This window comes from Puma concolor, chromosome D1 (assembly GCF_028749965.1).
Source record: "Puma concolor isolate L17-30 chromosome D1, mPumCon1.1.hap2, whole genome shotgun sequence".
NCBI lineage: Eukaryota > Metazoa > Chordata > Mammalia > Carnivora > Felidae > Puma > Puma concolor.
The window spans coordinates 41,360,826-41,378,592 of record NC_141676.1 but is presented as its reverse complement, the minus strand read 5'-3'; the positions used below and the strand labels follow the sequence as shown (position 1 = coordinate 41,378,592).

Genomic DNA, 17,767 nt, shown 5'->3' with positions numbered 1-17,767 from the left:
TGCTCACTCTCTCTCTCTCCCTCAAAAATAAATAAACATTAAGAATTTATGCAACTCAACACCAAAAAAACCATCAATCCAATTAATAGGGAGAGGACAAGAATAGACATTTTTCCAAAGAAGACATACAGATGGCCAACAAGACACATGAAGAGATGCTCAACATTGCTAATCAGCAGGGAAACGCAAATTAAAACCACAAAGAGATATTACTTTACACTTGTCAGAATGGTTAAAATAAAAAAGATGAGAAATAATAAGCATCGCGAGGACATGGAGAAAAAAGGAACCCTCATTCAGTGTTGGTGGGAATGTGAACTGGTGCAGTCACTGTGGAAAATTAGTATGGAGCTTCCTCAAAAAAGTTAAAAATAAACCTACCATATGATCTAGTAATTCCACCACTAGGTATTTACCCAAAGAAAAAGAAAACACTAATTCAAAAGGATCTATATTTATTGCAGCATTATTTACAGTAGTCAAGACATGAAGCAACTCAAGTGTCCATCAATAGATAAATGGATAAAGATTGTATATATATATATGTGTGTGTGTGTGTGTGTCTATACATATACATATGTACATATACATATATGCATATATATACACATACATATACATATATATACACACACACATATATTTACACACACACATACATCTACACAACACACACACAATGGAATATCACTCAGCCATATAAAAGGATGAAATCGTGCCATTTATAACATGGATGGACTTACAGGGTATAATACTAAGTGAAATACGTCAGAGAAAGACAAATGTAGAATTTAAGAAACAAAGCAAATGAACAAAGAAAAGAAACAAGAAAATCAAACAAACAGAGGGTTACCAGAGCAGAGATCAGTGGATGGAATCGGTGAAGTAGGTTAAGAGTAAGCTTATCTTGATGTAAGAGTAGGTGAAGGCGGTTAAGAGTAAGCTTATCTTGAGGAACACTAAAAAACGTATAGAATTGTTGAACCACTATATTGTACACGTGAAACTAATGTAACACTGTATGTTAATTATACTTAAATAAAAAATAAAATTAAGTTTAAAAGAAGTTGCTGACTTAATATGGGGAAAAAAGATTGTACAGTTGTAAAGAAAGTTAAGAACCTTAAGCGTAATTATGTGAAGATATGATATCATTTACAAGGTTAAGGATCATAATAAAAGTTTATTCAATAACAATTAGTTCAATATACCTCTGCTAAGGTTCCTGTCATGCCAAGCATAATTATACCAGGCCCTAAGAACACAAGGTTAATGACATATTGTCCTTGCCCTAGATATAATACGGTAGGGCTCAAGGGTTAGAATGGAGGGCTTCAGAGTGAGATTGCCTGCTCCAAATCCTAACTTTACCACTTACTTAATTAGCGTAGTGATGTCTCCTCCTGGGTCAGGGGTGCATCTGGACCTCCAGGACAGAAAACTCTTACCTCTATCCCAGCTGCATAGGTAGCCCAGAAAAACTACATCCTTCCTGCCAAGCCACTGGTTCCCAAACAACAGGCCCTAGACCAGTGCTTGTTTAGTTATAGTAGGGGATATCAATCCATTATCAAGCATGTCAAAAGACCCAGCAAATACTTCATGCTCCGATATACCACTGTTCTCAGATTATGAGGATGATGTTGATGAATGAAATACACACTGATTTTAAATCACTGCTGAATTATTTTATTCAAAACCATGGAAAATCAATCAAATAACAATGTCCAAATGCTGTGGAGACCTCACTGAAGTATTCTAGCTTAGTATTATCAGTCTGAATATACTGGAGACAGTACAAATATTTTCATTTCTCTGGTATATTGCTAAACCATTCTAACTGTAATAAAAATTACATAAAAATATGTTCCTTTCAAATTATTTTTCTCTAGGACACAAAATTTTAGAAATGATGATGACCCTTAATTTAGAAATTGTGTTAAGTTGATAGCTACTAAAAATCTTCCTATGTTGGCAGGGGAGGGACTACCAAAGAATGACTTCTCAGTAGCTTTGGGCATTATTTCAGTCAATGACTGGAAGGGATATTTTTGTCTGATGAATTCTGTCTGAATATATTTTTTTTAATGTTATACAAGAATACTCCTATTAAAAAATAAGGTAGGAAATCACTGCTCAGTTCAAGTGAGTGCCTTTAACAATTACTGCCACAGTGGTCTGGGTTTGGAGCTATATAAATAACACTGAAACTTTCTAAGATTTACTATATGTGGCAAACTAAAGCCATGAACTAAGTATGTTATGCCATATCTCTATCTTTAGGGAGGATTTTCTTAAAAATAAAAGGTATATCTATTGATAAAATGTCTCAGGAAGAGAAAAAAATGATACAACATAAATTTCAATATCAATACTAAAATCATGAAGAGTAATAAGTGATTTGGCATTAGGATTACTCTGGAAGGTTTCCCAGAGAAAAGGTGACTCAAGGTTAAGTATGAAGGGCATGTTGAGGCTAATGAAGAAGTATTTATCTGAGGTAAGTGTAAAGGGGGAAAGGAGGCAAAAAAAAAAGGGCTTCAGTCAAGATTCTTTACTTCAATACAGTGAATTTCAAAAATTTGATTGTGACCCATGCCATGAGATGGACATGCTATGAAATACGTTTTCTATTGCAACCCAAGACATAATATATGCATATGTATATATACAAAGCAAAAACATTACAGAAAATACCCTTAATACTACTCTGATATTTTCTATTGTTCTAGTTCAATTTTATTAAATGCTGGTCGTAGTCCCCTGTGCTGATTCCACAATCTGCAATAATGTCACTATTTATAATTTTTAGAATACTTTAATGAGTATAAGAATTACTTGAGCTACTTATCTAAAATGTAGATTCCCAGGCTCCACTCCTAGAAATTCGGGATCCATAGCCTAGGGTGGACGCCAGGCATCTGTAATTTTAAGGTGGTTCTGATATAAGAGATTAGCCCACAAGCCATGTTTTACGAACCACTGGCTATTGAGCATATTATGCTTTAGTCAACAACACTTTATTTTTTATTTATTTTTAAATGTTTTTTATTTTGAGAGAGTATGCACACATGCACGAGTGGGGGAGGGGCAGAGAGAGAGAGAGAGAGAGAGAGAGAGAGAGAGAGAATCCCAAACAGGCCCCATGCAGTCAGCACAGAGCCCAACATGGGGCTTGATCTCATCCTACAAACCAAACTGTGAAATCATGACCTCAGCTAAAATCAAGAGTCAGATGTTTAACCAACTGAGCCACCCAGGTGACCCAACAACACATTATTTTTAAATTTACAACTACTGAACACTTTTTTCTCCATGCATAAGCATGCATATATCCACACACACAAACATTTATGCTTGTATAAACACAGACTATTTCTGGAGTGAATCATGTGAAACTGGTAACAAACTTACAATTGAAATCCTAAATTTAGCCTCTTACTAACTGCATGTCCTAAGCCACAATCTCTCTGAGTCATTTATAAAATAAAGTAAGAATGGGGCACCTGGGTGGCTCAGTCAGTTAAGCGTCCGACTTTGACTCAGGTCATGATCTCACGGTTCGTGGGTTCGAGCCTCACATCGGGCTCTGGGCTGACAGCTCAGAGCCTCGAGCCTGTTTCAGATTCTGTGTCTCCCTCTTTCTCTGCCCCTCCCCCACTCATGCTCTGTCTCCCTCTGTCTCAAAAATAAACATTAAAAAAAAATTTTTAATAAATGAATAAGAAAAGTAACAGTGTGTGAATATATGTAAAGTATCTAGCATATATTACTGATTCCTTAAAAAATGGCAACTATTATTATTAAGAGATAACAGATAAACATAATAGTAAACATGATAATATAATAAACATAATGACCATGATCAAAATATAGGACAATGATCCAATCAGCTATATTTAATATAGGATAAAAGTAATCAAGAGAAAGGAAAAAGGAGTACTTATATACTGTTGACCAGAGTATTAACTGGTACAACTTTTTGGGGAACAATTTTAGCAATATAAATTTTAAAAACACGTATCTTTTGACCCAGTAATTCTACTTTATCCTGCTAGTTAGAGAAGTACACTAAAATTTTTGCATTACAATGTTCTCTTCACTATTATTTGTAAGCACAAAAAACCCCCACAAAAACAAACTAAATATCTCCCAACAGGAGATAGATACCCATCTGACAAAATATTATGAAGCTATTCAAAGAAATAGAGCTATTTAGATCTACATGTGCTGTTAATAAAGATCTTTGAAAGCATACTATTTTTTTTTTTTTTTTAAATTTTTTTTTTTTTCAACGTTTATTTATTTTTGGGACAGAGAGAGACAGAGCATGAACGGGGGAGGGGCAGAGAGAGAGGGAGACACAGAATCGGAAACAGGCTCCAGGCTCTGAGCCATCAGCCCAGAGCCCGATGCGGGGCTCGAACTCACGGACCGCGAGATCGTGACCTGGCTGAAGTCGGACGCTTAACCGACTGCGCCACCCAGGCGCCCCCTGAAAGCATACTATTAATTCACTAATAATTTAAACACAGAATTGCCATGAGCCAGCAGTTCTACTTCTGGGTTATACCTAAAACAAGTGAAAACAGTTATTCAAACAAAAACTTGTACATAAACTTTCATTGCAGCCCTATTCACAACAGCAAAAAGATGCAGCCCAAAGGTCCAACGGCTGACAACAACAGACAAATAAAATGTGGTACATCCATACCATGGAGTATTATTCAGCCATATAAAGAATGATGTACTGATACATGCTACAATGTGGATGAATTTTGAAAACATCATGTTAAGTGAAAGAAACGAAATACAAAAGGCCACATATTGTATGATTCCATTTATATGAAATATTTAGAATAGGCAAATCCACAGAGCAGACTGACGGCTGCCAGAGCCTGGGGAGAGGGAAAATGGGGAGTGATTGCTTAATGTGTACACGGTTTCCTTTTGAGATGATGAAAATGTTCTAGAACTAGATAGTGGTAATGGCTGTGGAACACTATGAATGCCCTAAATGTCACTATTGATAAATTTTACATTATATGTATTTCAGCACAAAATAAAAATAAAGGAATAAAAATATTAAAACAAGTGCAGAACAGTTTGCCATCTGACTCCTGAAGCAACGACTCTTAATAATTTTTGTATTTCTCCAGAGTTAGTCTACGCATATACAAGCATAACTGTTTGTGTATATATGCATATGTATTTGCATGCTCACCTGTATATATGTGTATTCCTCCTCCAAATGTTTTAATAGCTATTTTGAAAAAGTCCAAATGGAGCCAAAGCACAACTCTAGGATGGCCAGTTGCAGTCATCGATACCTGCCATGATGGAGCATTCCTCAAATTTCCAAACTATTGACTTTAATTTCCCAAAATTATTCATATACTTCTCTCCATATTATGGAATGTATTTATGAGATGTTAGTTAACATTATATTTAAAATTCTTGGGGCGCCTGGGTGGCGCAGTCGGTTAAGCGTCCGACTTCAGCCAGGTCACGATCTTGCGGTCCGTGAGTTCGAGCCCCGCGTCGGGCTCTGGGCTGATGGCTCAGAGCCTGGAGCCTGTTTCCGATTCTGTGTCTCCCTCTCTCTCTGCCCCTCCCCCATTCATGCTCTGTCTCTCTCTGTCCCAAAAAAAAAATAAATAAATAAACGTTGAAAAAAAAAAATTAAAATTCTTCATGTAATAGTGATTAAATTCAGTGTTATCAGGAATATACAACCAAATTAACAAGGGGAACGTGAAAGTTGTCCCCAAGATGGTGTGGGCTCATTTGACATTCCCTACTTGGTGGCAAACACCACACACTATACATCTCCTCCGAGGATTCTATCCTTTCAATTATGTGAAACAATTGTAATTGATGGTTAATGAGACACACAGGAAGAAACAATTGTGAGGTCCTAAAAGGCCTCACAACCTCTAGGGTCCATGTATTAAAGTCTCCTGAAGTGATTTGGAAGAGTTAAGAGGTCCCTTAAGAACTTTAGTACTTGGAAATGACAGAGAATTTCCAGCTCCCCAAGGGATCCTCTATATGAAGCCTACAAAAGGATCAGTAATGCAAATACTGCACTCTTTCCAGAGAAGGAAAATGAACTCGTTGTACCCTACAGAGATCCAGAGGCTTACTCCAACTAATACACCCAATTTTTATAACCTGTAGGTATAATTTCAACTTTTCTCACCCACTGTTGTTCTTAAGTACATTCAGGCTTGTGACACAATCTTGAGTTTTCTTGTTTTTTTTTTAATATTGTCAAGGAAAGCCAAACAATTATAACATATTACAATGTGACTTTGGCTATATCCTGGTCTACCAAATTTTTTGATCATGCATCTCTAGTAAAAAAATATTTTTGGGGCACCTGGGTGGCTCAGTCGGTTGAGCGTCCGACTTCGGCTCAGGTCATGATCTTGTGGTCCGTGAGTTCGAGCCCCACGTCGGGCTCTGTGCTGACAGCTCAGAGCCTGGAGCCTGTTTCGGATTCTGTGTCTCCCTCTCTCTCTGTCCCAACCCACTCGCATTCTGTCTCTGTCTCTCTCAAAAATAAATAAGCATTAAAAAAAATTTTTTTTTAAGCCCACATCCCCAAATATGGTATTTACCTACATATATGTCTGCACTAATACATCATGTATGTTATAAAATAAATTAAAAAAAAATTTTTTTTTTCAACGTTTATTTATTTTTGGGACAGAGAGAGACAGAGCATGAACGGGGGAGGGGCAGAGAGAGAGGGAGACACACAGAATCGGAAACAGGCTCCAGGCTCTGAGCCATCAGCCCAGAGCCTGACGCGGGGCTCGAACTCACGGACCGCGAGATTGTGACCTGGCTGAAGTTGGACACTTAACCGACTGCGCCACCCAGGCGCCCCTAAAATAAATTTTTAAATAAAAAAGATGAGATAAAACACTTTCCTAACATTTAAAAATTTATTTATTAATGATACAAAATCCTTTTGTTCTTATTAAAACTTATTTTAACAATATATTTTTAGTGAAAGTGATGTGAATTTTTTTAAAATGTTGGTTTAACACTTTGCCATATGCCAAGCGGTAGGTATTATTCTCACTCTACAGATGATAAAACTGAACTTTGAGAGGTTATATAACCTGACAAATGTCAGAACTATAATGTGGCAGAGCTAGGATGCAAACTCCTATCTGTCTAACTCTAAATCCAGTGCTCTTAACCAATATATTATGAGAATGGAAGCAATCAAAGAAAACAAATTTATACTGTAGTATAAGACAAAGACAGAATAAATCCTTCTGACCAATCAGAATGCTATTTGCTCATCTGAATTCTTTTTAATTTAATCAATTACAATCTCTGTATGAATTAGGGTAAGTCATTTCATTTATGTGAATCTTAGTTTCCCAATATGTAAAATGAGGAGCTTTGACTAGATGAACCTTAATGTGCTTTTTAAAACTTCTTTTTAATGTTTATTTATTTTTGATAGAGAGAGACAGAACAAGAGCAGAGGGGCAGAGAGAGAGGGAGACAACAGAATCCGAAGCAGGCTCCAGGCTCTGAGCTGTCAGCACAGAGCCCGACGTGGGGCTCGAACTCACGGACCACAAGATCATGACCTGAGCCGGAGTCGGGCCCTCAACTGACTGAGCCACCCAGGCGCCCCTTAATGTGCTTTTTAGCATTAAAATTCTAAGACTCAAGGCACAGAGGATTTTGGGGGTAGTGAAAAATACTATAATGGTAAATACATGTCATTAGAGATTTGTCCATATCCACAGAAAGCACAACACCAAGAGTGAACCTTTATGTAAACTACAGATTTGGGATGATAATGATGTATCAAGGTAGGCTTATCAATTGTGCCATTCTGGTGGGGGACGTTGATAACAGGGGAGCCTTCCCATGTGTGGGGGTAAGGGATATACAGGAAACTTTTTGTTCAATGTTGCTGTGAACTTAAAACTGTTCTAAAAAATATATATACCAAAACAATTCTAGGACTCAAATATGAGAGCAAATGAGGCAAAGATCTATTAAGCAGAATAACCAGACCTTTGCTGATCTCCACATTAGGCAGGTTAAAGATGTCAAGGTCCATCACTCCTCCTTTCGTCTCTTCTGAGAGGTCCAAGAGGACCAGTCTGTCTGCAATGCCCTGTACAGTACAATAACAAAAAGAACATACAGCATTACACAAACACAGCCAGTTACTCAATTTCAGTTCATTTAGAAGGAAGCTAAAGGGGAATGCATGGGCCTAAAATGCTCTCTTATGAAGGAAAAATAACACGACAGCAATAAAAGGGACTTGTAAGCAAGAAATTACTATGAACTTGAGTAATGTAATCCTTTAGGCTTGACTGAAAACTGGGATCTAGCAGGACTTAACTAAGAGGTCACAGACGGCAGGTTTCCTTTGATGGAACAATGCGTAATAAAGATGACTTGGTGCACTCAATATATTTGCAGTCATTCTTGAGTTTATGTTTTCATTTTGATGTCACAATTTCCATTCTGAAAGTACGTAAGAGTGATTTTTTGGTCTATTTTAGCGCCTCATTTCTAGCATGAAAGTCAATACTAATGCCAAGTTTCTCTTTAAAAAAACAAAAAAGGATAATAGCCATATATCTAAAATAAAATCCTATTATCATGTAGAACTCTCCTCAGAAATCTTGTGGAAAACAGTCCAGGAGCACCTGGGTGGCTCAGTCAGTTGAGCATCCAATTTCAGCTCAGGTCATGATCTTGTGGTTCGTGAATTCAAGCCTCACATCGGGCTTGCTGCTGTCAGCTCAGAGCCCACTTCGGATCCTCTGTCCCTCTCTCTCTGTGCCTCCCACACTTGCGCCTTCCCAAAAATAATATTAAAAAAAAAAAAAAAAAGAAAGAAGGAAAAGGAAAACACTACATATGCTTGTCGATGGCTCCCTGGGTACCATGTAAATGATGGCATAGAAACTCCTCAGAATCAGGTTACCTTTGTGAAAGGTCTTTTTCTCAAGTGGTAAGCGGTTTGAGGATCTTTCCTATATTAGAGTGCAGAAGCAAGAGTACCCAGGGATCCAGCAGACTATCAAGCAGAAAGGACAAAAGAAAAGCAATAGGACTCATTAGCTCTGTCACACTGGGCAAGTCACTGAACTTGGCCTTACTTCATGGGGTTATGAAGATTAATTTTGTGACACAGAGCTGGCAGAGAGCAGTCCTTTCTAAACTGTACCTACTAATTTCATTATTGTCAGCCACACTCATAAGACGAATGTAAAAAAAAAAAAAAAAGAAAGAAACAAAACTATGAGTTACCATCTTCATTTATGAGACATGCAAAGATCCAAAAGTTAAACATTAAAAGTGTGGGGAAAACAGGCATCCTCACACACTGTGGGTATGAGAATAAACTGGTATAATTGATACGGAGGATAATTTGACAAGTTCTATCAGAATTTAAAAACATAGTAATTCGTTTAATCCATCTATCTCATTTATAGAAATTATCCAACAAGTTTATTAGTACATGTGTAAAAGGATACATTATGTATAAGGTTTTCTTTTTTTTTTTAATGTTTATTTATTTTTGAGAGAGAGAGAGAGAGAGAGAAAGAGAGACAGAGCGCAAGCAGAAGAGGGGCAGAGAGAGAAGGAGACACAGAATCTGAGCAGGCTCCAGGCTCTGAGCTGTCAGCCAGAGCCTGACACGGGGCCCAAACCCATGAATGGTGAGATCATGACCCAAGCTGAAGCTGGACGCTTAAACAACTGAGCCACCCAGACACCCCACGTATAAGGTTTTCAAAAGACAAGACACAACTTAAATGTCCATCAGTAACAACAACAGCAATAATGGTATTGTTATATTATTATAGCAGCATTATTATATGGCATTATTGCAATAATGGTAAACAACAGCAGTATAACATAATGGTTTAGAGAAGAACTTCCCAAGCCTTAAGGGATCAGCATTCAGTAGATCAGTGCAGCACATGGACATGGGGGGGGGGGGGGGGTTGTTATGCAGATTTACTTCCATAGGTCTGAGCTGGGGCCTGAGATAATGTAATTCTAAGAAGATCTCAGATGTTGCCAATGCTGCTGGTCTGAAAGTCACATGCTGACAGTAAAGATTTAGAATACAGGCTCTATAAATAAGACTGCTTCACTTCAAATCCTGCCCCCATTTATTAACAGTGTGACTTTGGGCAAGCTGCATAATCTCCCTCTGCCTTCATTTGTAAATTGGCAGTAACCATAACATCTAACCCACAAGGCTGTTGTAAAAATAAGTCAAGTGTCTAGCTGAGTGCCTGGCACTCAATAAGCATTCAGTTAAACGCTAGTTACCGCTGCTACCACCACAACCGACACTATTATGACTACTATTGTATCATAATATTTTATATATTGTACCTTGTATCCAAATATTAATGTTTATAAAGAAAAATGGGAAAAAACTTCCATTTAGACAGCTTACAGACAAAGGAATACTGATAGACTCTTCTAACAGCTGAAGGAACATGACTTTAAGGGACCTTCTTGTACTTACCAAAACCAAATAAAATTGATAAAACTCAGTACTGCTAGGAATGTCAAAAATCAGGTTGATGTGCACACTGTTATCAGCAGCATAAATTAGTTCTGCCCTTCTGAAGCGCAATCTAGCAATATGTAGTTAAGTCCCACAAAGACCATTCGTGCCCTGACTCACTAGTACTGTTTTTGAGACTATGTGTACCTAAAAGAAAATTCAGAGGAGAAAATAAGCAACTTGTAAGGCAATGTTTATGGAAGCATTCTGTTTAGTAACAAAAGAACTGAAAACAATTCAAATTCAAATTCCAATTAAGAGGGAATAGTGTATTCACATGGAGGGTGGAGATGAAACGAAGTCAAAAGTTAGCATATGTTATTCTGTGCAGCCAGCTTTTAAAATTTTCTAGCTCCCTGGATACACTTTAATTACTTGCTGAAGTAGAACCTATCTCCAAGACATATGTGAGTCTGAAATAAGAAGGGAAGAATTTAGATGGCAAACAATCAAATTTTAATAGAAAAGAAAAAATGAAACTCCAGCTACCAAATAAACAGAGAGGGACAGCTATTCTACTGTGGGCTACATCTTGAAATGACAGACACACTGTTACCACGATACTGGGACCCTGGAGCGTCTTCTGAACCTCTCTGGAAGGGAATGTAAGCCTTTCTGCAAATAATTTATATATCAAAGATCTAGTAAAAAGGAGTGATGGAAAAATAAACAAATTGCAAACTAGTGTAAAATATCCACTCAGAAACTACGATCCTAAGAGAAAGTGGAGTTATTACACCAGAAAAGGCAATCTTCAAGAAAAAACTGTTAATTTTAGAAAAAGCTAAAATTAAGTATTATATTAAATAAGAGTTTAATTAAAGTGGCATGACTCAGAAAACACAAAGGAATTTGTGACTAAGTGGGATAAATGTCACGTTGAGGTTTCCCTTGGATAGGATGATGAGCCGATTGTTCAAGTCACTTTTTTAAAGCCTATTCTGTGACTAAGTACTAATTAAGAAGCAATATCCCTGATGAGAGCTTTCAGCTTTTTTTTTTTTTTGCCAACTTACTAAATATATTTGAAGGCAAAGTGAGGTTTTCCCACATGACAAGATGAAGCCATTATTTCTTATATGTTAAACACACACTGCTTAAAAGTGTAGCAATATGATAGATGGATTTATAACCACTGTGCTTACGTACCTTTGCTGAGATTGCTAATGTGCAGGCAATTCCCAGTTCTCCACCTCCAACCACAGTAATTTTATTGACTGTTTTATGCTCATGATTTGCCCAGTTCTTTGAATTTATGTCTGAGACACCTAGAAATAAAAGTGGATTATTATGAGAATTTTAAAATAGTATCAAAAATCTTTTTTAGCATCAAAAAAAAAAATACACCAACCTTCAATAACTTGGACAGAAAACATGGTGCTAGTCTGTAAGAAGCACTCAAAAATACTTGAACAAATGAAATGCAAGACAGGAATCTCATTAAATGTTATATTAAATAGAGGCTACCTCCTTAAAAAGGAAAAACCTGGGGCGCCTGGGTGGCGCAGTCGGTTAAGCGTCCGACTTCAGCCAGGTCACGATCTCGCGGTCGGTGGGTTAAAGCCCCGAGTCGGGCTCTGGGCTGATGGCTCAGAGCCTGGAGCCTGTTTCCGATTCTGTGTCTCCCTCTCTCTCTGCCCCTCCCCCGTTCATGCTCTGTCTCTCTCTGTCCCCAAAATAAATAAAAAACGTTGAAAAAAAAAATTTTAAAAAAAAGAAAAAGAAAAAACCTTTCCAAACATTTAAAAAAATATTATATAAGACTAAAAACTAGGATTTCCAGAATTCTGAAAAACATTCTGATTCTTACTGCTCTGGTCTACAATGCAAAAATGTTTAACGCCTTACTGAAGTTTACAAGCATGGATTTTGCTTTTTGTTCAATGAGAAACACTGAGAATCATAGATTTTCTGGTCCGATATATTGAATGAGGCAAAAAGCCACATAAAAATATAATGAAAAAGTTTGGGATCATTAATATATATCAAATGATTTGGAACAAAACACAAATTATTTTATCTGTCAGTATAAGGGTAATTCTTTTACATTTTAAGAAACCATATTCACTGGAACTATACGGTAACACACTGATAAATGTGTAGAAATTTTTGATTCAACACAGATATACATAGCTACATGAATATATTTACTTATAGAAATCTAGTAGCAGCGGGCGCCTGGATGGCTCAGTGGGTTTAGAGTCAGATTCTTGATTTTGGCTCAGGTCATGTTGTCATGGTTCATGGGATCGAGCCCCATGTCAGGCTTTGGGCTGACAGCATGGAGCCTGCTTGAGATTCTCTCTCTCTCTCCCTCTCTCTCTCTCTCTCTCTCTCTCTCTCTCTGCCCCTCCCTTGCTCAAGCTTTCTCTCTCTCTCGAAATAAATATTTAAAAAAAATTTTTTTAAATGTTTATTTATTTTTAAGAGAGAGACAGAGCGTGAGTGGGGGAGGGACAGAGAGAGAAGGAAGACACAGAATCCAAAGCAGGCTCCAGGCTCTGAGCCGTCAGCACAGAGCCTGACGTGGGGCTCGAACCCACCAACCGCGAGATCACCACCTGAGCCGAAGTCAGACGTTCAACCGACTGAGCCACCCAGATGCTCCAAAATAAGTATTTTTTTTTTAAAGAAAAAGAAAGCAAGGAGCAGAGAGTAAAGGATATTAGAAATTGTAAACTCATAACTCTCTGATTAACAAAAATACAAACCTTCAGTGATTTTTGCAATATAGGCTAGCAAGTCTACCTGCCGTGCCTCATCAGACGACGGTAGAGAATACAGGGGAAGTTCCTCTTGAAACTTGGCAATCATTTCTTTAATTAGTCCAACAATGACAGACTTAGGCTGCAGAATACACACAAAGGGAAAAGTGATGCAAAGATTTTGCTCAAGAATACCACCTTATTAACCTATGCATTGTTAAAGAGTTAACCCAAAGAAAGTTTTGCATTATGCTCTTATTTTTTGAAAATTATCATACAAATTCGATGATACTTTTAACTGAAAAGTTACTTAATTCTTTTACCTGAAAACTAGAGAAATGCTAATCCAGCTCTCCAAAAGATGGGAAAATAGCATGACTATGCTTACTAGCAGAGTACCTATATTCAGGAACAGTCTTTTTTTGAACTTTTTATTTTGAAATTATTGCGGACTTACAGAAAAGTCACAAAAATAGTACAAAGAATTTTCATAATACTCTTCACCCAGGTCACTCAAATGTTAACATTTTAACACATATATTTTCTCAGTCTGTGTCCCTCTACATATTTTTCTGAACAAACTGAGAATAAATTGTAGATCTGATACCTTTTCACCCCTAAATACTTTAGTATGTATTTCCTAAAAGAAAAAACAAAACAGACATTCTCCTATGTAAGCATTATCAAATCAGAAAAGTGACACTGATAAAATATTATCTAATCCAGTACTGTTTCTTTTAATTTATTAAGCAACCTTAGTGAAATTCACTTAACCTCTCTGAGCTTCAGGGTTATCAGCAATATAATATGAATAATATTGGGGCGCCTGGGTGGCGCAGTCGGTTAAGCGTCCGACTTCAGCCAGGTCACGATCTCGCGGTCCGGGAGTTCGAGCCCCGCGTCAGGCTCTGGAGCCTGTTTCCGATTCTGTGTCTCCCTCTCTCTCTGCCCCTCCCCCGTTCATGCTCTGTCTCTCTCTGTCCCAAAAATAAATAAACGTTGAAAAAAAAATTTAAAAAAAAATATGAATAATAAATCCCAAGTGGCTATCATGAGAAACAAATGCATGCAAACATATGCTGTGAGTATAAAATATTTATTAGTATTGAAAATATTTAGCAGTTTGCTTATTTTGAAAAGGATTTAATTTCCCGAAGTCTGAGAGATTCATTACTTATATATTAAGAGGATGAAGCTATTAGGATCAAAAGCTCAAACACCTCTGAAGACCAAGCAGATAACATAATGTGGGAAGCTGGCAAGTTTAAGAACATTTGGGGAGATGGTTATTGAGACAAACTGGAGTGTACATACAGGCATTCAAATTCGTATTAAGAGCAAAACAAACCCACTTTTCTGTTCAACAAAACTCTGAATTTTTTGGGGAAAACATCTGCAATCTTTGGCCTAGACAGCCTCTAGATTCCTTCCAGCTCCAAAATTCTATGTAATTCTATCACATAATTATAATTCCAACTACGTGAGGAACTTAAAGTTACTGCAGTACTTTTAAATAGGGCAATTTAAGACTAGTTTTAGCTTAAAAAAAAAAAAAGACTAGTTTTAGCTCATAATAAAGAGGCTCAGAATAGTAAAGTGAAATCAATAGTGTCTGAACTCAAATCAAATACAACCTCAACTAGGTTAATAGGGCTATCTCTAAGTATTTATTAAACAAACAAAACTATGAAAAGAGATGCCAATGAACACCAGAAAAAGGGAACTGGAAAGATGAACTCCCACAACAGGGAACAGATGTCAAAATATCGTTTGAGGATAGCTGGGGGGGGGGGGGGGGGGGTGCGGAAAGAAGGGTAAAAATGGCTGAAGGCGATAAACAATTAAAAAAAGAAGGAACCTAGGGGCGCCTGGGTGGCTCAGTCGGTTGTGCATCTGACTCTGGCTCAGGTCATGATCTCACGGTTCATTAGTTCGAGCCCTGTATTGGGCTCTGTGCTGATGGCCTGGAGCTCGGAACCTGCTTCAGATTCTGTGTCTCCCTCTCTCTCTGCCCCTCTGCCACTCACACTCTGACTCTCTCTCAAAAATAAACAAACATTAAAAAAAAATTTTTTTTAAAGCAACATAAGTGATCAATATATGAAAAATACTTTAATTTCTCAAATAATCAAACAACTAAACATTAAGATATCATTTTTGTCCCCCCAATGGATAAATTTTTATTATGCCCTATTCATCACATTAAACTGGCAATCCTATTAAATAAAATCACCACATAATGCAAATGATGTACAAATTCATAAAGTAAAAGGTCAATGTTCCTGCACCTAAACTCCACTACCAACCACTTGGTGTTCATCCCTTCTTGTATTTTTTTCTTCTTTTTAAAGGTTTTACATATATGAAAAATAGAGAAAACTGTAAAAACAAAGTAAAACGTGTCCATAATTGCATGCTTTTTCACAGGATGTATATAAAACAAAAAGTGATAATCCTAACACCATCCTTTACTCTAATCTCACTTGACTCAACATATTCCTGATCTCCTTCAGGGATCTCTGGTCCTCCTGCCCTACAATTTTCTAGGTATATATATATATTATAAATTATCCTTTCATAAAGATCTTAATTACTTATAAAAATGAGAACATATTGTACATCCTTGTAAGTAAATATATAGAGATAAGCAAAGGTTTGTTTTGCTTTAATGATAATACCTTCTGGTTAGGGCAAGAGTGCTGGAAAAGTGGCATTCTACACTGATTTCAAGTGATGGTAGAAATACATTTTGTCTACCTTCTGGAGGCCAAGTTGGCAATATGTAAGAATAGCCTTCAAAATATTTCTAAGCTTTGATTCAGTAATTTCATTCCTAGAGATTTATCATTAGGAAATTATTAAATATTTATAATGTATACACATTTATGCTTATATGTATTTATATTTGAGGATGCTTATCATTAAATTTCTAACAACAGAGCAATCTGTAAATATATTATGCCAATATCCTTATGCTAGATCATCAGGCAACCAATTAAAGACCATGTATTTTGAACAGATTGTTTAATATGAGACATGCTCGGGGCGCCTGGGTGGCGCAGTCGGTTAAGCGTCCGACTTCAGCCAGGTCACGATCTCGCAGTCCGTGAGTTCGAGCCCCGCGTCGGGCTCTGGGCTGATGGCTCAGAGCCTGGAGCCTGTTTCCGATTCTGTGTCTCCCTCTCTCTCTGCCCCTCCCCCATTCATGCTCTGTCTCTCTCTGTCCCAAAAAATAAATAAACGTTGAAAAAAAAAATTTAAAAAAAAAAAATATGAGACATGCTCAATATAATAATGGTAGATGAAAAATACAGAAAACAAAATTACATAATGTGAGAAATTTAAAGCAAATAAACTAGTTACATATATCATTACAAAATTACATAATGTGAGAACTTTCAAGCAAATAAACTAATTACATATATCACTGTGAATGCATTTTTAAAACTTAATGCTCAGTTAAAACAAAACATGTAATAAAAGATTATATACAGTATGATTCAATTTACATAAAGGTCAAAAACAGGCAAAACAAAAAATACATTCTTTTTTTATTTAAGTTTTTATTTATTTTGAGAGAGCAAAAGAGAGAGGGGGCATGTAGGGAGAAGCAGAGAGAGAGGGAGAGAGAGAGAATCCCAAGCAGGCTCTGCACTGTCAGCACAGAGCCAAATGAGGAGCTTGAACTCACAAACTGTGAGATCATGACCTGAGCCAAAGTCGGATACTTAACCAACTGACTCCCCCAGGCCCTCTCAAGACTATAAATACATACATATATTACATAAAAATCTTTAATAAGGAGGGACTAGGAAATAATGCCCAATAACTTGCTAGTAGCTTTTCATGTGCTTTATAAGCAGTAAACAACTATAAAAAGAGAGGGAGCAAATAATAGTTGGCTCCAGACCTGGAGAGAGTGCTTCATGCGGGCTGCTGTCTGTCACTGGGGTTCTGGAACCTAGGTGACTCTAGGGAGTTCAATTTAAAATTACTTTCAAAGACCATATGAGGAGTGTCATTAAAAGAAAATTCACTTATTTGTACCATGAGAAAAATAATTTGTACCACCAGAAAAATAAAAACTTTTACAAGAAAATCCAAATTGATCTTACATGGCTCCAGTTTTGAAGATAGGGCAAGTATATTCTGCCTTGAGCATCCACATGTTTTCCAACTGAGACACCCATATTTGCAGTTGGCTTTAAGAAGCAAATGGGGGGAGCAAAAGGGTGGGAATCCAAGATCCACAAACGAATTGGTATGTTGTATGTATTACCTATTTGAGACAAAATAAACACATCTTCAAATAATGATGAAGCATATACATTATATTTATGGTACAGCTAGGTGGCATCTTAAGACCTGTAGTCAAGTGCATATATAAAGAATTTACATAAATCGAGGCCTACTTCTCCATTTTCATGTTCCCATTAAAGCACCAGCATAACATCTGAAGAAATTTAATTAAGACAAC

General features: G+C 37.0%; 1 protein-coding gene across 5 annotated transcripts in view; it reads right to left on the bottom strand.

Annotated features, from left to right (window-relative positions):
• The window catches only part of UEVLD (UEV and lactate/malate dehyrogenase domains), a 59,207-nt gene that overhangs the window by 21,142 nt on the left and 20,298 nt on the right, over positions 1-17,767 (bottom strand). For all 5 annotated transcript variants that reach the window (XM_025928460.2, XM_086677834.1, XM_086677833.1 and 2 more), the window contains exons 4-7: positions 17,406-17,569; positions 13,297-13,432; positions 11,735-11,853; positions 8,053-8,155 (exon numbers count right to left, since the gene is read on the bottom strand). In XM_025928460.2, coding sequence (XP_025784245.2) covers positions 8,053-8,155; positions 11,735-11,853; positions 13,297-13,432; positions 17,406-17,569 — 522 coding nt within the window. The remainder of the gene's footprint in view (positions 1-8,052; positions 8,156-11,734; positions 11,854-13,296; positions 13,433-17,405; positions 17,570-17,767) is intronic.